Source organism: Oncorhynchus gorbuscha, linkage group LG19, assembly GCF_021184085.1.
Source record: "Oncorhynchus gorbuscha isolate QuinsamMale2020 ecotype Even-year linkage group LG19, OgorEven_v1.0, whole genome shotgun sequence".
Lineage (NCBI taxonomy): Eukaryota > Metazoa > Chordata > Actinopteri > Salmoniformes > Salmonidae > Oncorhynchus > Oncorhynchus gorbuscha.
The window spans coordinates 39,568,788-39,591,046 of NC_060191.1; the positions used below are offsets into that span (position 1 = coordinate 39,568,788).

Here is a 22,259-nt window from a genome sequence, read left to right on the forward strand (position 1 = left end):
GTTGCAACCGAGGACAGACGATTTTTACACGCTTCAGCGTCGGCAATCCCGTTCTATGAGCTTGTATGGCATACCACTTTGCAGCTGAGCCGTTGTTGCTCCTAGATGTTTCCACTTCACAATAACAGCACTTACAGTTAACTGGGCTGCTCTACCAGGGCCGAAATTTGACAAACTGACTTGTTGGAAAGGAGGCATCCTATGATGGTGTCATGTTGAAAGTCACTGATTTCTTCAGTACGGGCCATTCTACTGCCAATGTTTGTCTATGGAGATCGCATGGCTATGTGCTCGATTTTATACATCTGTCAGTCACGGGAAAGTGTTTATTTTAAATGGTGTCATTATCATTTACATTTGTATTCATTTTGGAGTAGAAAAATCTGTCAGAAAAGTCCAAAGTAATCAGCCTCTCTGATTCCAGGTTGTCCAACACAAGACTTGAATAAATGTATTCATGATATAAACTTCAGCCTAATTAGACCTGATTTCCTATAAGACCCCATTTGCGACGATGTCTTGTCTATATATGGTTGTCAAAACAAGTCCGCGGCGCTGCGTGCTAATGGTTAGCTCTGGTGAGCGATTGGATAGCATGCACTGCAGCACACTGGGCAGCTGTGCTTCAGATCCTTTGATTACTGCCAGGGGTGATTAGACTGCGCCAGGCAATGGTCTCATGTGGGCATGTCATCCAGACCCAACCTTCATGTAAATCGTGACGATCTCAGTTACACAAATCTCACAGAAATTAGCCTACTTACACTTTTTAGTCAATTTTGGCATTGGAATAAATGGTTCTGACTAGTATCAATGCCACATAGGCCGTTTTCAACCAGAGAAGTTGATTTTTGCCTTCAGCTGTTGCTATTTAAAGTAATACATACAAATATTGATATTTGAGCTTTGATTGGGCTATATTGACTAAAATATCAGCAAAGTGTTGGATGTACTATTTCTTTTAAAATGCCCCAGATCCCCTTTCAGGGTGTTGACCTTGGAACCCACATCCATACCCACACATACAGTCAAATTGTGCAATCGGCCCCAGGCCTTTTGGGAACCCTAAATGAGATTTGGTTGGTAGGCACCTGTACTCTGGGGACAAAACATTTGACCGGCCCCGTGTCTTGATGGCAGAGAGAAACATTTTAGTTTTACTGTTCATTTTCTGCAATTCTACACGTTTTGCCATTACTTGTGCCATGTCAATATAATGTCTGAGTGAGGGGGACTAACAAAATCAATGGGGGCCCCCTAGAGGTCAGGCCCCCTTGACACGCCTGGTCGGGTTAATTGAGTGACTGACATAAGAGAAAAACTGCTGCTAGACAACCAAATTTCGAAATTGCACCTTGTGTATTCTACTTTTCCAACTCTCAACAATATATTTATTTATTATTTATATTTTGGGCCGTGGGCCCAGTTTTTGGAAATTGATCATCAGGCCTACAAAAGGAGGGCTAACCCTGCTTTATGGTCAGAGTGGGATCTCTGGTACTTTTAGAGAAATGGTCCAATTTATAGGCATTACCACAGAGCTAGGTGTTGTGGTGGAGAAAAAAACCCAGCAAGGCTTATCCATTTCCTCAGGTTTTTTTAATAAATTCTCTCAGATTTTTTATCTGTTACCTCAGATTTTTGAAATCCATTTCCTCACTTTTTATTCGTGTGTTAATTACATGTTTCAAATGGTGATGAGCCTTTTTCCAGTTTGTGTTTCATTCCCTCAAGTTCCCTCATTCTGTCAAGTTCCCATGAACCTACAGTTGTATTCGGAAGTTTACATACACCTTAGCCAACTACATTTCAACTCAGTTTTTCACAATTTATGACATTTAATCCTAGTAAGAATTCCCTGTCTTAGGTCAGTTAGGATCACCACTTTATTTTAAGAATGTGAAATGTCAGAATAATAGTAGAGAGAATGATATGTGTAAGCTTTTATTTCTTTCATCACATTCTCAGTGGGTCAGAAGTTTACATACACTCAATTAGTATTTGGTAGCATAGCCTTTAAATGATTTAACTTGGGTCAAACGTTTCAGGTAGCCTTCCACAAGCTTCCCACAATAAGTTGGGTGAATTTTGGCCCATTCCTCCTGACAGAGCTGGTGTAACTGAGTCAGGTTTGTAGGCCTCCTTGCTCGCACACACCTTTTCAGTTCTGCCCACAAATTTTCGATGGGATTGAGGTCAGGGTTTTGTGATGGCCACTCTAATACCTTGACTTTGTTATCCTTAAGCCATTTTGCCACAACTTTGGAAGTATGCTTGGGGACGATCCATTTGCACCAAGCTTTAACTTCCTGACTGATGTCTTGAGATGTTGCTTCAATATATCCACATAGTTTTCCTTCTGTGTGATGCCATCTATTTTGTGAAGTGCACCAGTCCCTCCTGCAGCAAAGCACCCCCACATCATGATGTTGCCACCCCTGTGCTTCACGGTCGGGATGGTGTTCTTTGGCTTGCAAGCCTCCCCCTTTTTCCGCCAAACAAAACGATGGTCATTATGGACAAACTGTTCTATTTTTGTTTTATCAGACCAGAGGACATTTCTCCAAAAAGTACGATCTTTGTCCCCATGTGCAGTTGCAAACCGTAGTCTGGCTTTTTTATGGTGGTTTTGGAGCATTGGCTTCTTCCTTGCTGAGCGGCCTTTCAGGTTATGTCGATATAGAAAGTGTTTTATTGTGGATATAGATACTTTTTTACCTGTTTCCTCCAGCATCTTCACAAGGTCCTTTGCTGTTGTTCTGGGATTGGTTTGCACTTTTCGCACCAAAGTACGTTCATCTCTAAGAGACAGAATGCGTCTCCTTACTGGGCGGTATGACGTCTGTGTGGTCCCATGGTGTTTATACTTGCGTACCGTTGTTTGTACAGATGAACGTGGTACCTGCAGGCATTTGAAAATTGCTCCCAAGGATGAACCAGACTTGTGGAGGTCTACAATTGTTTTTCTGATGTCTTGGCTGATTTCTTTTGATTTTCCCATGATGTCAATCAAAGATAGGCCTTGAAATACATCCACAGGTACACCTCCAATTGACTCAAATTATGTCAATTAGCCTATCAGAAGCTTCTAAAGCCATGACATCATTTTCTGGAATTTTCCAAGCTGTTTAAAGACACCGTCAAGTTAGTGTATGTAAACCTCTAACCCACTGGAATTGGGATACAGTGAATCATAAGTGAAATAATCTGTCTGTAAACCATTTTTGGGAAAATTACTTGTTTCATGCACAAGGTAGATGTCCTAACCGACTTGCCAAAACTATAGTTTGTTAACTAGAAATGTATGGAGTGGTTGAAAACAAGTTTTAATGACTCCAACCTAATTATATGTAAACTTCCGACTTCATCTGTATAGGGGAAAACTGGGCTAAAATGTAACACGAGTTAGTTGTAACAGATAAGCCTACATTATTCAGTCTGTATCAAATCAATAGACTTTCTCACTGTCTGTTACCGGAGTGTATTTCTGTCTGGCAGTGTTTCACAGCAAATCATGCTGCAAAACATGTTGAGGCAAGACACAAGATGCTTGCAAAGGAGATTCGAATTTTGGAATATTGACAAGTAGCAGTTGGGATGCATGTGTGCGACATATCAATCCTCATTTTGCCCCAAACAGTGGCAGACTTGAGTGATCACTATCAAGGGTTTAGAGTCCAAGTGTGCTTTCAACATAACATTGGTGAGGTATTGTCTCATGTAAACAAGTCCGAGACTGCGTAATGTGGGCAGGTCTGTCTCACTGTCTGTAGGTTCTGTTACTACATTTGGATAGAGCGCAATCAGCGCAGCTGTTTCTCTGTGCATTACAATTCTCTCTAGGTGTTCCCATCCCGTGTAGGTGGGCATGATTGAAATCAAAACCCAATCCTCAAATGGATCTAGGAAAGTAATAGCTTCTGTAAATCTCACAAATCTCAGTTTTGGAAGACATTTACTTTGACCAAAATTATGCTATTTACACTTGGTAGTCACTTAAAAAAAAAATATGAATCAATGTTTCTGACTAATATCGATGCAACATAGACCATTTTCAACCAGAAAAGTTGTTTTTGGACTTCAGCTGCCTTTTAAATTAATCCCAGGTATTAGAAATGAGTCATTTCAAAACCATGTATCTATCTCTGCTGCATCCCTAGTTGTAAATGATGTGGTTAACTGTATGGATAAAAGGCAACATTCTGCTGCTCTTTTCATTGACTTGTCAAAGGCTTTCGATACCAGGCTGCATTTAACTGGTTCAAAAATTACCTGACAGATAGAACTCAATGTGTATCTATTGATGGTGTTTAATCGGGTTTCCTGGATATTACGAAAGATATCCCGCAGGGGCCGATTCTGTGTCCTGCACTGTTTACATAAAAAAAATATTGACTTGTCTGTAAAAAACTGTAACCTGCACTTGTATGCCGATGATACTGTTATGTATGCTATTGCCCCAATAGTTGACCAGGCTCTGTCTGAGCTACAGTCTGCCTTCATTGTATTACAGAACAACTTTATTGACCTGGAATTAGTATTGAATACAGATAAAACTAAGTATATGTTGTTCTCTAGAGCGCATACAAATAAGCTTATGTACTTTGGATGGTATTGATCATGTCCCTGCTTTCAGATATCTGGGCATCTGGATAGAAGAAATGCTGTCTTTTAAAAAGCATATTGATGAGTTAGTAAAGACCCCGAGAATAAAAAATGGGCTTCTTCTATAGAAATAGGTCCTGCCTCTCGCTAAACAGTAGGAAGCAGATTATTCAGTCGACGCTCCGATCGGTCCGAAACTATGGCGACCTCATCTATGTGAACGACCTCATCTATGTGAACGCAGCTGCCACTTCACTAAAGCTGTTAGATGCAGTTTATCACTGCATTCTCCAGAAGACAGTTGGTTGGCCCTCTGATGTCACGTGGGTTGATACGTTGCTATTTTTTTCCATTTTACAAAAAGTCCCACTGTACCTAACATCTTTACTTTAGACATACGAGTTTACCGCCGCCGGTCTCAGGGATGGCTAACTCAGCTTATAGTTTTCTGGCACCTTATTTGTTGAACGATCTTCAACATGTTCTTGAATGTGATGTTTGGGTGCCTCTCGGGCAATTCAGAAAGCTGATTGAGGACCTTATTACTGATGAATGTGTTTTTTTTTACGACAAATGTTTTTCTTTCTACTTGAATTTTGTGGTCATATTAATGTGTGTATTTTCTTTAATTCATGTCATTTAGTGCTCATCTGTAAAAGAGACCTTGGTCTCAGTTTGACTCCCTGATAAAATAAAGGTTAAATGAAATTAAAATAAATGTAGCCTACTAGCCAAGTGTTGTGAAAAGTAGACTACACAAATAGAATAATATGTTTTAACATGTACTGTACATTAAGAAGGGGTGGTGGCTTACTGAACTGTTAGAGTTAGACCAATGGTTTTAAAGTAATACAGAAAAATATTGGTATTTGAGTTGTGATTGTGGTATATTGACCGAAATATCAGGTGTTGGATTTTCCCTGTAACGTTCACCAGAAACAACCATTTCACAGCTACGATAGGCTATTTCTTTAAATAAATGCCCCAGGATCCCTCATTGACCCTGACCCCAAGTTACACCCTTGGTTGACCTACATAACCCTTTCAATTCTAACCAAACATAATTTGCCCTGTGGCTGTAGTTGAGAGATCAATTTTAGCACTCCAAGATATCAAAATAAAAAATTGTATTCAGCGCAATACTGTGCCTTATTTTGCGCAAGGATCACTTGACCTTACTGATAGCGTAATGTTTTGACAATTACATGTTTATACACCTATTGTTTTTTGGGTTTTTCGTACCTCCATGTACTGTGAGAAGAGATAATACATTTGGACAAACTCACAAAAATGTATTATATAGATCATACATAACCAATATATATATATATTTTTAGATATTAGGCTTATGTTCTACATTTACATTTACATTTAAGTCATTTAGCAAACGCTCTTATCCAGAGCAAGGTGAAAGGTCAGCCCGTTACTGTGAAAAACGGATTTACCGGTTCTGCACAACACAACACTCGCACCTTGGCCGATGGCCATAGAGAAGGAGTTACTATCCTTGTAACTCAGTCAGCTCATCATTTCAAAGCAAAGGACAAGGTGTAACTGGAGCGGCTGTTGAGTTGAATGGAGTTCAACAGACCCAAAGGTATTGTGATCTATGCACTTTTAGTGACTTTTGATAGATTACTGACATATGTTTGAAGCTTTATGTGGTGTAAAAATGTAATGGGTCTCGTTTTGTAAGTATATTCCCCGGTAAAAGTAACAATAATTTCTCATTATCATAACTGTATAATCTAGTCCGTTCTACTTTATGCGTAAATTGGAAACATGTAGATATGACATTCGAAGTGGTGCACAGTTGTGTAAAGCTCTACAAATATTGGTCTATTTTGGGGTCATGCAGGGGCGTGGTCAAAATAAACCTGAAGTAAAAGTCATGCAATGCTGTGCTGTTGTTGTCACTCAACAGGCATAATTCCATTATCTGTCAGTTATTCTACTTATAACATACAATATATAGATAGTCAATTTGTTTTGTGCGTTATGGCTACAAATGTACTCTGAGGTGAATGCATCATTACATGGGATGGAGTACAGTGTGAGAAATAAGGAAGTGCATTAGATAATGTTTTATCCATAATATTAATAAACTTTTATGCCATTCACACATGAACAGTAGGCCTATGCATTTTTGACACTCTGGTTCTTGTATTTTGTATTGCATTTAATATTGTTTGCACTGCAAAAGCCTCAGTCTGTAGGTGATTGGTACAATAGGATACAAGTCTAAGACAACTGAACAAATATTGTAACCCATGCAATACAATAAACATTGATTTGTGAATGGGAAATATAATTGCGTATTCATCTGTGCTGGCTTGTGTAGTTGCAGGGCCTGTAGATGGAGAGGGGGGACGAGTGGTCCTGAGCCCACTGGATCAGATCCAGCCTGGGAGGAGTGACTGGGTGCTTGCAGAGCATGGGGGGTTAGGAGGGCTGTCTGCAACAGACACTACTAACGCAGCCAAGACAGAGCCCAAAGACCCTCCAGGAGGACCTGGAAAGGTATGTCGGAGAGGGTCAGGTTCAGTGGGAGGGCTGGGGAGACAATGAAAGTAGGCCAAAAATGTTGAATATAGTGCACGTTTATATTTATGGTTTAGTCAAAGACTCTACAGGGAAAGCAACAAAGGGTCTAGTGTGTGCACTAGTGCATGTGTGCAGTAAGAAAGCAATAGTATATTTAACATCTCTTTTTACCCCGTCATATCCATCTGTCAGTTGTAACAATTACAGTCTCTCTCTCTCTCCTTCAGGTTGCCCTGTACTCATTTGACAGCTCCCGGTCAGCGAGGATGAGGACAAAGCCAAGAAGGAAAATAAAAAGCTAAAGAAGAGGGAAAAGAAGGTGAGTCGCCTAAGTGGTTCCAGTTTTAACATTCCTTACCTGGAATCTATTGCTCACTAGAGCCTCTCAAATGTGCTAAAAGAGACCCGAACGTAAATGCAGTGTCATGTCAGTGTGCAGCTTCAGAACTGTACGCTCTACACTACTCGTTTAGGGTGTAGTCGCTCCACAGCTGAGGGCAGATTTTTTTTATTTGACCTTTATTTAACTAGGCAAGTCAGTTAAGAACAAATTCTTATTTACAATCACAGCCTACACCGGCCAAACTTGGATGACGCTGGGGCAAATGTGCGCCGCCTTATGGGACTCCCAATCGCGGCCAGTTGTGATACAGCCTGGAATCAAACCAGGGTCTGTAGTGACGCCTCTAGCACTGAGATGCAGTTAGACCGCTGTGCCACTCGGGAGCCCAAAAATGTTGATCTCCAAAAACATAGATGCCTATTGTGTTTGCAGTAACCTATTGGAGAGTGGCTATCTGTTACCTGTCTGTCATGTCTAAGTATGTGATCTAGAGATATTGTTATTTAATAGTGGGGCATTCTGGAAGACCCTTTTTAAATTCAATAGAGAAGAATATCCATTACATTCACACATGAAAGGTAAAGTAGGAACTAACCAAATAGGGGAGGTATCTACTGACATGTACTTTACTGGTGTCAATTATGCAATACCATCTTTGTTTTTCTTGTACACAGGATTCCAGTTCATCCTCCTCCTCCTCTGACAGCAGCTCTTCAGACAGTGAAGTAAGCTAGGCAAATCTCTTAACATGTGACCTAATGTTCATCAGCATCACATCAAGATCTGGGGCGTGTATTGTGCAATGGAGCAAATAGAAAAGTCACAGAAGTGTGAATCCTGCCCATCCTGGCAGTCCAGTCTAAAGCTGCCTGTTTGGAATGAGTCACTGAACAAACCGAGAGAGAGTACGTTTTGGTTGGATAGGGCTGTGCGTTTAGTCTTAGAAACAATATCTTGTTCATGCGAAGCCAAAAGGAGACTTGAATCCCCCAATGAAACCATTAAAGTGAAAGGAAGCCAAATTGCTTTATAGAGAGTGTTTTGACAAAGCTGGTATGTAACCTGAAACCAATCCAATGTTGCTTTAATCCTGGGAATACTCTTTAGGTTCCTTGCCATGACACACAGCTTTATAAAGTGGATGTAGTATCGTCTTACTACATTGGGCTGGGCAGTTTTTATTTGATAAAAATGTGACGAATGAAATTGCGTTATTTAATCTTACTCTTCTCACTTTCAGATGTCCAATCATTTCGATTTTTCTTTCATACAAGGATAAAAATGTGAAACACATTTTTGGGAAATTTGTCTTGGGAAATGAGTGCACCCGTTTATTTGAATATGAAATCAGTTAATGATTTGCTTTGATTATGGATTGCAGGTACTTTGACGCCACAATAGAAACTCAACCCGCCAGCACTGTATGCTGGTCTGGAACAGCGGCACTATGTTCTGTCGGCGTTAGTAAGCAGGAGAAACAGGTTTGCATGCTTGAGATATGTGGGGTTGAAAGACTAGCTGAAAGACTAAAAGCCACAATTGAAACCCATACGGTAGGCATGCTGTGACCCTCGGGACCCAGATCTAAGATAGGCGTAGGACACCCAGTCATAACCTGTGGAGCTGGTGCCCACATGATCAGGGATCAGAGTGGTCCCTTACCGCTCTTGTGCTTACTCTCTGGAATATGCACCGATATGATCCGTCAAAACACTCAAACTAACAATTCTGCATGAATAATAAAAGGAGGATGGATACCCCTGGGCTGGTTGGAACCTGAGAACCCATTCTTGTAGATGCTGACTTGTCATGCTTGTTTATTTCTGTTGAATGACCCTTTTCGTTTGTCACGGCAGGTCCTGGAATAAATCTGTGTTAACTACCCAATATGCCTTGAAAGGAAAGTACACCCAGTGATCTACTAAAAGGAGATGTAGCCAGTGTTCCTGCAGGCACTTTTGTCCAACCTGTCAGGGTATTTTTTTTTTGTACTGATATGTTAACGTTAGGTGAAGGAGTCAAACTCGCTAGTGTAGTAACTTCTGTCTGCAGGAAGAGAAGAAGAAGAGGAAGAAGGAAAAGAAGATGCTGGGGATATCATAGTACACTGAGCCTGGTGAGTGACACCTGTGTTTATTTTTGATTTATTTCACCTTTTATTTAACTAGGCAAGTCAGTTGAGAACAAATTCTTATTTTCAATGACGGCCTAGAGAACAGTGGGTTATCTGCCTTGTTCAGGGGCAGAACGACAGATTTTTACCTTGTCAGCTTGGGGATTCGAAGTCCAATGCTCTAACCACTAGGTTACCTGCCGCCCCATGTGTGTTCGTGATGGTGTACTGAAAACTACGCACTGTAGTAAATGACTGTCTTTATACACAAATGACCCACCTTGTAACCAGTGGTGGAAAAAGTACTCAATTCTCATACTTGAGTAAAAGTCAAGATACCTTAACAGAAAATGACTCAAGTAAAAGTCACCCAGTAAAATACTACTTGAGTAAAAGTATTTGGTTTTAAATATACTTAAGTATTAAAAGTAAATGTGGTTGCTGAAATATACTTAAGTATGAATATTTAAAAATGCCTTATTAAGCAAACCAGACGGCATAATCTTATTTATATTTTTTATTTACGGATAGCCAGAGTCACACTCCAACAGTCAGACGTAATTTAAAAACAAAGCATGTGTTTAATGAGTCTGCTAGATCAGAGGCAGTAGGGATGACCAGGGATGTTATCTTGGTAAGTGCGTGAATTGGGCCATTTTCCTGTCCTGCTAGCCATTCAAAATGTAAAGAGTACTTTTGGGTGTCAGGGATAATGTATGGAGTAAAAAGTACATTGTTTTTAGGAATGTAGTAAAGTAAAAGTTGTCAAAAATATAAATAGTAAAGTAAAGTACAGACACCCCAAAATAACGACTTAAGTAGTCCTTTAAAGTATTTTTTTCTTTAAAGTATTTTCCTTACCTTTTTCACTGCAGGCTTCGTACCATGGATCATCACTGGAGGCTTCGTGCCATGGATCATCACTGCAGGCGTCGTACCATGGACCATCACTGCAGGCGTTGTGCCATGGATCATCACTGCAGACTTCGTACCATGGGTCATCACTGGAGGCTTCGTGCGTGGAGCAGGCATAGGACGTACGAGGCTGGAGACACGCACTGGAGGCCGGGTGCATGGAGCTGGCACAGGATATACTGGGCCTTGAAGGCTCACTGGAGGTCTAGAGCGTAGAGCTGGCACAACCCGTCCAGGCTGGATGCTCACTTTTGCACGGCAAGTGCGAGGAGCTGGCACTGAGCGCACAGGGCTGTGAATGTGCACTGGAGACACAGTGCGTATCAACGCATAACATGGTGCCTGATGGTGCCTGTCACACACTCCTTAAAGCGAGTGCGGGAGTTGGCTCTGGTCTGAAACCTGGCTCCGCCAACTACCCTGTGTCCCCCCCAAAAAATTTTTTGGGGTTGCCTCTCTTGCTTGCGTCGTGGTTGCGACCCCCGGAGTCGTCGTTGATGCTCCTTGGCTGCTTCCGCCTGCTTCTCCGGCAGGCTTTCGTATCTCTCCAATACTTCCTCCCAAGTCCAGGCTATTCTCTCCTCAACCTCCTCTGTCGACCAGGATGCCATCTCCTCCCAGGCACGCTGCTTGGTCCAGTTGAGGTGGGACCTTCTGTCACGTTCATCGATGGAAGGAGTAGACCAAGGTGCAGCGTGGTAGGCGTACATCTTTCTTTTATTGATGACACTGAAAAAAAACCTAACAAATACAACACGAAATGCACAGTTCTGTTGGGCTGGTAAGCAACAGTACAAAAACAAGATCCCACAATCTAAGGTGGGAAAAAGGGCTGCCTAAGTATGATCCCCAATCAGAGATAACGATACACAGCTGCCTCTGATTGGGAACCATACTAGGCCAACAAAAAAATAGAAACATAGATTTGCCCACCCAAGTCACACCCTGACCAAACCAAATAGAGAATAAAAAAGTCTCTCTAAGGTCAGGGCGTGACAGGTAGTGTATATACCCTATTCCATTCTGCCTAATTTTAGTTTATGCCACACCAACATTGCTCATCCTAATATTTATATATTCCTTAATTACGTTTTACTTTTAGGTTGTGTGTGTTGTTGTGAATTGTTAGATATTACTGCACTGTTGGAGCTAGAAACCGGCAACTGCTTGGCATCCGACTGTAAGGTTCTACAGAGTGTAGAGTGTATGGCCCAGTACATCACTGGGGCCGAGCTCCCTGTCACCCAGGACCTCTAGATCTTCGTGGGCTACACTCGGCCTTCTCTCAGGGTAATAAGTTGGTGGTTTGAAGATATCCCTCTAGTGGTGTGGGGGCTGTGCTTAGGCAAAGTGGGTGGGGTTATATCCTGCCTGGTTGGCCCTGTCCGGGTGTATCGTCGGACAGGGCCACATTGTCTCCCGAACCCCTCCTGTCTCAGCCTCAAGTAATTAGGCTGTAATAGTTTATGTGTCGGGGGGCTACGGCCAGTCTGTTATATCTGGAGTATTTCTCCTGTCTTATCCGGTGTCCTGTGTGAATTTAAGTATGCTCCCTCTAACTCTTTCTCTCTCTCTTCTCTCGGAGAACCTGAGCCCTAGGATTGTGCCTCAGGACTACCTGGCCTGATGACTCATTTCTGTCCCCAGTCCACCTGGTTATGCTACTACTCCAGTTTCAACTGTTCTGCCTGTGGCTATGGAATCCTGACCTGTTCACCGGACGTGCTACCTTGTCCCGGACCTGCTGTTTTGTACTCTCTCTCTACCACACCTGCTGTCTCTAACGCTGAATGATCGGCGAAGCAAAGCCAACTGACATTTACTCCTGAGGTGCTGACCTGTTGCACCCTCTACAACCACTGTGATTATTATTATTTGACCCTGCGGGTCATCTATGAACATTTTGTCCATGTACTGTTATAATCTCCACCTGGCAGAGCCAGAAGAGGATTGGCCTCCCCTCAGAGCCTGGTTCCTCTCTAGGTTTTCTTCCCAGGTTCCTACCTTTCTAGGGAGTTTTTTTCCTAGCCACTGTGCTTCTACATCTGCATTGCTTGCTGTTTGGCGTTTTAGGCTGGGTTTCTGTATAGCACTCTATGACATCGGCTGATGTAAAAAGGGCTTTCTAAATACATTTCATTGACTGAAATTTGATTGATATACCAGGCGGTGTCAGAGGAAGGTACTCAAATTGTCAAAGACTTTAGCCACCCAAGTCATAGACTGTTCTCTCTGCTTCCGCACAGCAAGCGGTACCAGAGTGCCAAGTCTGGGACCAAAAGGCTCCTTAACAGCTTCTACCCCCGAGCCATAATACTGCTGAACAGTTAATCAAATGGCTACCCAAACTATTTACATTGACCCCCTTTTTTTTTGCACTGGCTCTATGCACACTCACTAAATTCTACCCACACATTCACACATGCTATGCTGACACTCCCAACACACACATACACACACTACATATGCTCACATACACAAAACACACACACGTGCATATTGATGCACCGCTCACACATAGACACACGTGCGGCTGCTGCTACTCTGTTTATCCTCTATCCTGATTGTCGAGACACTTTTAACCCTACCTGTACACATTACCTCAACTACCTCGTACCCCTGCACATGACTGGTGCTCTTTGTAAATCGTTATTGTTATTTTACTGTGTTACTATTTTCCTTTTTTTATTTAGCAATTTTTTTCTCACTTTAACTCTGCATGGTTGGCAAAGGGGTCCTAAGTAAGCATCTCATGGAAAAGTCTACACCAATTGTATTCGGTGCCTGTGACAAATAAAATGTGATTTGATTGGAGACTGCATCCCAGCCGGCCAGATGGCCTTCTCCCATCGCACTGCGCATACACGCTGACTTCGATTGTATGGTGTTTACTGGTCCTGTTTTAGCAGACCAATATAGACATCTTCAGGTTTGGCTTTTTATTTATTTCTGCATGCTCTGGCCAAACGCTACCTTATGTAGCCCCACGGACGTCACATCATTGGGCTCAAATCATGCGGTCAATAAGGTAGCATGGTCCATCATCCAGAAAGAATAATATATATATACAGTGGGAACAAAAAAGTATTTAGTCAGCTACCAATTGTGCAAGTTCTCCCACTTAAAAAGATGAGAGAGGCCTGTAATTTTTATCATAGGTACACTTCAACTATGACAGACAAAATGAGGGAAAAAATCCAGAAAAATCACATTGTAGGATTTGTAATGAATTTATTTGCATATTATGGTGGAAAATAAGTATTTGGTCAATAACAAAAGTTTATCTCAATACTTTGTTATATACCCTTTGTTGGCAATGACAGATGTCAAATGTTTTCTGTAAGTCTTCACAAGGTTTTCACACACTGTTGGTGGTATTTTGGCCCATTCCTCCATGCAGATCTCCTCTAGAGCAGTGATGTTTTGGGGCTGTTGCTGGGCAACATGGACTTTCAACTCCCTCCAAAGATTTTTTATGGGGTTGAGATCTGGAGACTGGCTAGGCCACTCCAGGACCTTGAAATGCTTCTTACGAAGCCACACCTTCGTTGCCCGGGCGGTGTGTTTGGGATCATTGTCATGCTGAAAGACCCAGCCACGTTTCATCTTCAATGCCCTTGCTGATGGAAGGAGGTTTTCACTCAAAATCTCACAATATATGGCCCCATTCATTCTTTCTTTTACACGGATCAGTCGTCCTGGTCCCTTTGCAGAAAACAGACCCAAAGCATGAGGTTTCCACCCCCATGCTTCACAGTAGGTATGGTGTTCTTTGGATGCAACTCAGCATTCTTTGTCCGCCAAACACAACGAGTTGAGTTTTTACCAAAAAGTTATATTTTGGTATCATCTGACCATATGACATTCTCCCAATCTTCTTCTGGATCATCCAAATGCTCTCTAGCAAACTTCAGACGGGCCTGGACACGTCTGGCACGGCAGGATTTGAGTCCCTGGCGGCGTAGTGTGTTACTGATGCTAGGCTTTGTTACTTTGGTCCCAGCTCTTTGCAGGTCATTCACTAGGTCCCCCCGTGTGGTTCTGGGATTTTTGCTCACCATTCATGGGGTCATTTTGACCCCACGGGGTGAGATCTTGCGTGGAGCCCCAGATCGAGGGAGATTATCAGTGGTCTTGTATGTCTTCCATTTTCTAATAATTGCTCCCACAGTTGATTTCTTCAAACCAAGCTGATTACCTATTGCAGATTCAGTCTTCCCAGCCTGGTGCAGGTCTACAATTTTGTTTCTGGTGTCCTTTGACAGCTCTTTGGTCTTGGCCATAGTGGAGTTTGGAGTGTGACTGTTTGAGGTTGTGGACAGGTGTCTTTTATACTGATAACAAGTTCAAACAGGTGCCATTAATACAGGTAATGAGTGGAGGACAGAGGAGCCTCTTAAAGAAGAAGTTACAGGTCTGTGAGAGCCAGAAATCTTGCTTGTTTGTAGGTGACCAAATACTTATTTTCCACCATAATATGCAAATAAATTCATTAAAAATCCTACAATGTGATTTTCTGGATTTTCTTTCTCAATTTGTCTGTAATAGTTGAAGTGTACCTATGATGAAAATTACAGGCCTCTCTCATCTTTTTAAGTGGGAGAACTTGCACAATTGGTGGCTGACTAAATACTTTTTTGCCCCACTGTATATATTTTCCATAAAATAAATGTTTGAATTTACAAAACTAGATTTCATTGGGAAGGCAGATAATGCATTGTTATAAAAAGCCATTATCTTTGCATGTGAAAACCCATAATCCTACTCATTACTACACGTGCTTGACCACGTCACGTTTGTTTTGGCCAGTGTTCGCGGTCGGCCAGAGCTGGGCCCCGAGTGCAGCCCTGTTCCAAAACGAAAGCAATCACGTTTCCCCCGGTTCAAACTCTTCGTGCCAGATAAGCGAACCCCCTCCGCGATTGCAGTCTCAGACCAATTTGCCTATGTAGCGGACGATACACTAGCCGAATAATTTAGTTTTAATCGTCATGCTACCGGACTAATGCTCCACCAGGTAAATTCCACAATGGCACTATAAAGGTGTCTTTTTCAAAACCGTTAAATAGTCCACCTATCACATAGTCCCTCCGCCATTAAAAACTCATTTTCCAGTTTTGTGCCTCCTGACCAACACGAACGTGTTTTGGTCACGTGGTGTTGCGGGGTGGGGTTAACAGGTAGGCGCGATGCATGAGTTTTTCCGTTTATAAAGTGCAACATTGCACTTGCTGGTTGTCACTACTGCCGTGTGCTCTCAAGACAACATGGATTTCGATTTGGCTTCAGGTAAATCTTGATTTTGTGAATCATAATTGCATTGAACTCTAAAATATTGTCTGAAATACAGAAACTACATTGTATGCATTTCTCAATTGATTTGTGTGTTATTAGTCTGAAACACAGCCTAATATTTTCCTATTATTTGACCTGATTGAATGCACTTCACACCTATTAAGCATTCATTTATTCCAAAGACTGCCTTAGTTGAGACTATGCTTACATTATTAATGGAAAATGGACAGGTGGAGTAGGCCTTATGTCCTTTCAGTTGAAGAACGCATAGTGCCACGGGTCTATTTATTGCTATTGAGGATGGTAACCTATAATTTTAATGAAAATGTTCTGGTTAGTTTTATTAGGCTGTGATTGTTAATGTAAAGATAACTAAGCCTACATGGCCTGTCTCTTATTTTCCACAGCTGTAGGTAAAGATGATCAGGTGAAAAAGGATGATGCCTCTGGCCAGGAACAAAACGCCCTATTTGGGTGGGGGAAGAAGAAGGACAAAGATGGGGATAAGGTAAGAAACATACTGTTGCCATTACCTAAACCAGTTGCTTGATGAGTGTGTCAATTGTATTTCAGCCATGAATGGCAATTTGTGTGCAATTAATGCTGACAATCATACACACGCACTGCATACAGAGTATTCTGACTGTATGCCAACTTCCAGAGTGTGTCCAAGGACAAATCAAAGGACCATGACAAATCAAAGGACCGTAAGGACCGTGACAAATCAAAGGACTACAAGGAGGACAAAGACAAGTCTAAGGAACATAAAGACAAGAAACATGGTGACAAGAAGGACAAAGGTCACAAGAAGAAGGACAAGAAGCCCAAGGAGCATAAGGACAAAGATGATGGGTTATCATCTTCCTCTTCCAGCAGCGATGAGGTAGGGCACCTTAGCCTTGTTTTTGTTGTTGTGATTGTTCCAAAGAATGTTAATATATGACTGCTATATAATTGGGTCCAACAAGTCGTGTTGACAACCACACCCTTTGGTTCAAGGTTTACTTACTATCAAGATGGGTAAGGCCATAGAGGCTGTGCAGGTTATACCAGTTGTGGCAGTTTTTTTTATCAGGTTAAACGCCCTAGTTATGTAGGTGTGGTTGTTGCCATTTACAACACTTGAGACTCAGAACTTTTACTGTCGCATGTGGTTCCATACACTATCAGCTAGTAAAACATCATTTTAGAAACGTATCCCCTTTCGCGGTCCGTATTCATGCTACCTCTTACTGTAATGGTTCTGTTGTCGCTAGGTATATTGGTAAGACCCATAACCTTGGCCGTGCCTTAATTTAATGTAAAATAGGAAATGGACAAGAATGCCCTGAGTTACTAGGCGTGTCTGTGAAAACAGATCTGATAGGAGAGCAATAAAAAGGTGTTACCTGCCCTACAGTCACAGCAGGGCCTGGCTGCATATTTCACCCAAGACAAGTGTTTATTATTAGTACATGTAATGGTTCATACTGCCACTTTTTAACGTGGCACATAATCACTAGGGTTAGTTTTTATTAAATGTACGTCTTTTGTCATTTTTAGGATTAAGGCAAGAAGAAGCATCACTGATTCTGGTGCTGTGAGGAGGTGCTACTGCCAGTGAACTCTTGTTTTGTACTGCAGTGTTGCCTGCATGGTATTTGCTGTGTACTGTTTCCTTGTTGATCCTGATCATGTTTTGATATGCCAGACTGTAAAGTAGTGGTTTTACAACCGCACATTAAATAACACAACAACCAGGATCTATGGTGGATTGTCATCTAATGTCCACCAGAAGGGGGAGGTGTTCTTTATTGAATATTTAGTTAATATATTCAGTTGCTTTGTTGAAGTTTTTTTGATAAATTGTCCAGTTCAAAAGATTGAATTGCATTCACTTTTGTTTCTTTTTACACAACTTATGGGGAAAGCTCAATGTTCTTAGTTTGGCTATATGCACCCTTATGCTTTTTATTTCAAAGGTTTTCTCAACCGGGGATAGTGTTGGGAGTGGGACATAGGTACCGTGCATGTTACTTCAGTACATACGTATTGTATTCCAACTATGCAGAGTTAAGATGGCAGTCCATTCCTTGTCTAACCTGAATGGACGTAGTGAGTAGGTGCACTGGCCTTGAGTAAATTCATTCTACAAAAACTAACTAGGAAAAGCAACGCTGCACAAGACTGGGGTACACGAAATGCATGACATCGCAAAGCCAGGTAGTGTTTCCTTGAACACTGGCATCAATATTGAAGTGGACCTGAACTCTAAGATGGGTTGTCAGGAAAGAGGAATTAAAACATTTAACATACGGAACTTGTTCACGTACTTAATCTTTTATACTGGGCGGAAAAAGAAAATGGAGCGATTGCAAAATGTATCAATAAATAAAGTGTGTGGATGCTGCTATTGCTGTACAGTAACTCCTATCACTCTAGGCTGTATCCCTGTTGGGATGCAGAGGAGGGGAAATGAACAGATATACACCCTGTCTTTCTAGTTGATCTAGTAAACTTGTCAGCAGAACTAGATGGTCACTTTTCATTGATGCTTGTCATGGTTTATGAAATGAAACACAAATGGTATGCTCATATGGTGTATTGGCTACTAAACTCAGCAAAAAAAAAACGTCCTCTCACTGTCAACTGTGTTTATTTTCACCAAACTGAACATGTAAATATTTGTATGAACATAAGATTCAACAACTGAGACCTAAACTGAACAAGTTCCACAGACATGACTAACAGAAATGGAATAATGTGTCCCTGAACAAAGGGGGGGGGGGTCAAAATTAAAAGTAACAGTATCTGGTGTGGCCACCAGCTACATTAAGTACTGCTGTGCATTCCTCCTCATGGACTGAACCAGATTTGCCCGTTCTTGCTATGAGATGTTATCCCACTCTTCCACCAAAGCTGGATTGAGATCCGGGCTCTTTGTTGGCCATGGCTGGTGGCATTGTCATGCTGGAGGGTTATGTCAGGATGAGCTTGCAGGAAGGGTACCACATGAGGGAAGAGGATGTCTTCCCTGTAACGCACAGCGTTGATATTGCCTGCAACGACGACAAGCTCAGTCCGATGATGCTGTGACACACCGCCCCAGACCATGACGGACCCTCCACCTCCAAATCGCTCCCACTCCAGAGTACAGGCCTCGGTGTAACGCTCATTCCTTTCGATGATAAACGCAAATCTGACCATCAGCCCTGGTGAGACAAAACCGTGACTCATCAGTGAAGAGCACTTTTTGCCAGTCCTGTCTGGTCCATCGACGGTGGGTTTGTGTCTGTTAAGGACCTGCCTTACAAAAGGCCTACAAGCCCTCAGTCCATCTTCTCTCAGCCTATTGTGGACAGTCTGAGCACTGATGGAGTTATTGTGCGTTCCTGGTGTAACTCGGGCAGTTGTTGTCATCCTGTACCTGTCCCACAGATGTGATGTTCGGATGTACCGATCCTGTGCAGGTGTTGTTACACGTGGTCTGCCACTGCGAGGACGATCAGCTGTCCGTCCTGTCTCCCTGTAGCGCTGTCTTAGGTGTCTCACAGTCTGGACATTGCAACTTATTGCCCTGGCCACATCTGCAGTCTTCATGCCTCCTTGCAGCATGCCTAAGACACGTTCACACAGATGAGCAGGGACCCTGGGCATCTTTCTTTTGATGTTTTTCAGTCAGTAGAAAGGCCTCTTTAGTGCCCTAAGTTTTCATAACTGTGACCTTAACTGCCTACTGTCTGTAAGCTGTTAGTGTCTTAATGACCGTTCCACAGGTACATGCTCATTAATTGTTTATGGTTCATTGAACAAGCATTGGAAACAGTGTTTAAACCCTTTACAATGAAGATCTGTGAAGTTATTTGGATTTTTACAAATTATCTTTGAAAGACAGGGTCCTGAAAAAGGGATGTTTCTTTTTTTGCTGAGTTTATATTTAATTAATATTTTTTACATTTTTATTTCACCTTTATTTAACCAGGTAGGCTAGTTGAAAACAAGTTCTCATTTACAACTGTGACCTTTTCAAGATAAAGCAAAGCAGTGCGACACAAACAACAACACAGAGTTACACATGGAACAAACAAACATGCAGTCAATAACACAGTAGAAAAAGTCTATATACAGTGTGCGCAAATGAGGTAGGATAAGGGAGGTAAGGCAATAAATAGGCCATAGTGGTGAAATAATTACAATATTGCAATTAAACACTGGAGTGATAAATGTACAGATGTACATTCTCACACTTATGTCAAATGAATTTAAGAATAACTCAAGGATTAGATATCTGTACCTAAAGTCAGGAGTGACCGACATATTCTTTGGAAACGTTGCCAACAACCCCAGGCAGTACGGAAGAGCTGGTTGAAACACTGGCCCTTGTCATGCTTCTCCTCTTCTCTCATACATTTTGAATTTCTAAAAGTCTAAAAAGTTGAATAAGAGAAAGTTTTCATCAAATGTTTGTCTACTAAACCTTGACAGATTAAAACATATAAAAGTCATGTAAATCTCTATTTGGACCAGAAGTGCTCAGGTTTGTTAGGGTTGCGTAAATTCAAATCTGGTATCAGGATAAATATAACAATGAGTCACCAATTTTATACTATGTATTTTTTATTAGCTAAGTAATAAATGGCAAATGCAACTTTCGTATATACGGGCTCACTGTAATACCACGCAGGGCAGAACAGAGAACTGACAAGACGTATGTAAAACAGTATTCTTTATACTGTGATAGACATAGTTCCAACCCGTCTGTTGGCCTATCACAGTAGAGACTGGGCGTGGTTTAAACTTGCCCAGCCTATTGCAGGCGCTCAGGCGGGTCCCCGCCTCTTGGCGCTTCTTGGAGTTCTCCCTCCTCGATGTATAGATCCTTACTGTTTTGGTATCGCAGCCTAGTTAGAACAGTTGCTCAGTTCCTGCTATTGTGTTGTTCAGTATTTTTCCATCTCAGTTAAACCTCGCGATGACCACCCCTCCCTATCACAACTTTGTAAGATACAGCAAGTCACACCATGTGCTCAATATTGTTACATACAAACACAAGGACAAAGCTTCTGCTGGGCTGTTATCTACAGTTTTGCAACATCCAGGTCGCACCATGTTACTCAGTTCTTGTCACACACAAACAGGCAAGTAGCAAGCAGTTGTTTAATCTCATAATGATGCTCCAGTGCACACATGCAGACACCTCACACAACCAACATCAGATGATATTTAATCATATATATACTAATGGCTATAATGTAAAACACAGGATCCAACAGGCTCTATGCATGCAGTGTTTAGTGAGACACGGGGAGTATTTTGTGCTGAGCTGTGGTGAGATCACATTTTGTTCAAGAGAACACATTGACAGTAGCCTCCCTTTGAGAGCTGTTGTTCTGTGTTGCTGGCTCTCTAATATGGGCGGTGGTGACAAAGACAACTGTGTTGGGCTTGAAAAACAACTAAACAGTGTCGGTTTGCTGTTACATGCATGCAGAAGACAACTTTTTGAAATTGAATTTGGCTTAAACTTTCTGAAAAGCTTGTCACTTCTGGAGAATTGAGATGTGCATGAAAGCTGGAGCAATCAATCAAACAAAACTTGCAATAAACCAGATAAATGGTAACCTGGCAAGTCCATAGACTTTATTTACTTGATATCAGCTTTTATTCAGCACGTGCATTGCATTGTATGCATAATGCATTACATCCGTACACATTGGAGCTGGCAGCCATACAGTTGCTTCTTTTTTTTTTACACCAGAGGGGGGCATTACTACCTCTAGTCTAGACCGGCGTCACTGGTCTCCTGGCAACAGCCCGGACGAGTTCTTGATCAACGTTCCAAATAGAATGCTGTACAGAAAAGGAGTGCATGTTTCGCGTTGAGAAACATGGGCCAGCCTTGTACAAGAAGAAACAACTACCCTCCAAGAAAGTGTACTGTTTCATGTCTTCTATAAATGTGTATCTATAACAACAAGACTGCCGACAAATTTCAGAACGTGCGTAAATTAATTTAAGGTAAAATACCAAGTGCTGTCAGCAGGCAAAATAGTGCAAGAGTGTGCGTCCAACAACAAACAAATAACAGTGAACTACGAAAAGATAGGACGACCAAGAAGAAGCAAAGGTTTGGGGTGGTGGTAGGCTATGAGGAGATGCAACATTTTGTTACTCTTTCGACTTTTAGAAAATGTAACATTTTGTTTTGCGACGTTAAACGCATCTGATTATTGCGTAAACCATTGGGACTGTATTCATGTATGCTGTTTCGAGAGACCGTCACTTTCCATCAAATAAACTGTGAAATAACGATTTATTTCATCAAGAAGGCACACAAAACGACTTGCCAAGTAGTTCCGAACCATGATGAAATTCCATAATTCGGACCTATGGATTGCTTGGCTGGTTTTATTTTGCATGGAAGGTAAGACCTTTTATTTATTACTTGAAAAAGTTTTTAGGCCT

The 22,259-nt window shown here is 41.7% G+C and overlaps 2 protein-coding genes and 1 long non-coding RNA gene across 4 annotated transcripts in view; all 3 read left to right on the forward strand.

Annotated features, from left to right (window-relative positions):
* The first annotated feature begins 6,141 nt into the window (after positions 1–6,141).
* LOC124005919 lies at positions 6,142–11,940 on the forward strand. Of its 2 annotated transcripts, none has more exons than XR_006833719.1 (6): positions 6,142–6,202; positions 6,947–7,125; positions 7,377–7,468; positions 8,167–8,217; positions 8,874–9,608; positions 10,481–11,940. It is a non-coding gene; the product is annotated as an uncharacterized LOC124005919 (long non-coding RNA). The 2 variants fall into 2 exon arrangements; XR_006833720.1 differs by having other exon boundaries at positions 9,545–9,608.
* A 3,365-nt stretch (positions 11,941–15,305) lies between these two features.
* Positions 15,306–17,682, forward strand: LOC124005655 (putative uncharacterized protein DDB_G0292636). The gene is made up of 4 exons (XM_046315100.1): positions 15,306–15,809; positions 16,223–16,323; positions 16,477–16,698; positions 17,358–17,682. Exons 1-4 carry the CDS (start codon positions 15,788–15,790, stop codon positions 17,361–17,363), a joined length of 351 nt encoding a protein of 116 aa, XP_046171056.1. The 5' UTR covers positions 15,306–15,787; the 3' UTR covers positions 17,364–17,682.
* A 2,217-nt stretch (positions 17,683–19,899) lies between these two features.
* Positions 19,900–22,259, forward strand: part of LOC124005661 (immunoglobulin superfamily member 11-like) — a 112,241-nt gene continuing 109,881 nt past the window's right edge. The window contains exon 1 of the mRNA XM_046315105.1: positions 19,900–22,218. Within this exon, the coding sequence (XP_046171061.1) occupies positions 22,158–22,218 (61 nt within the window). The 5' untranslated portion in view covers positions 19,900–22,157. The remainder of the gene's footprint in view (positions 22,219–22,259) is intronic.

Coding starts and splice junctions, on each gene's coding strand:
- LOC124005655 (XM_046315100.1), top strand. CDS start 15,788: ATGGATTTCGATTTGGCTTCAG. Junction 15,810..16,222: donor GGATTTCGATTTGGCTTCAG/GTAAATCTTGAT, acceptor TATTTTCCACAG/CTGTAGGTAAAGATGATCAG. Junction 16,324..16,476: donor AGGACAAAGATGGGGATAAG/GTAAGAAACATA, acceptor GCCAACTTCCAG/AGTGTGTCCAAGGACAAATC.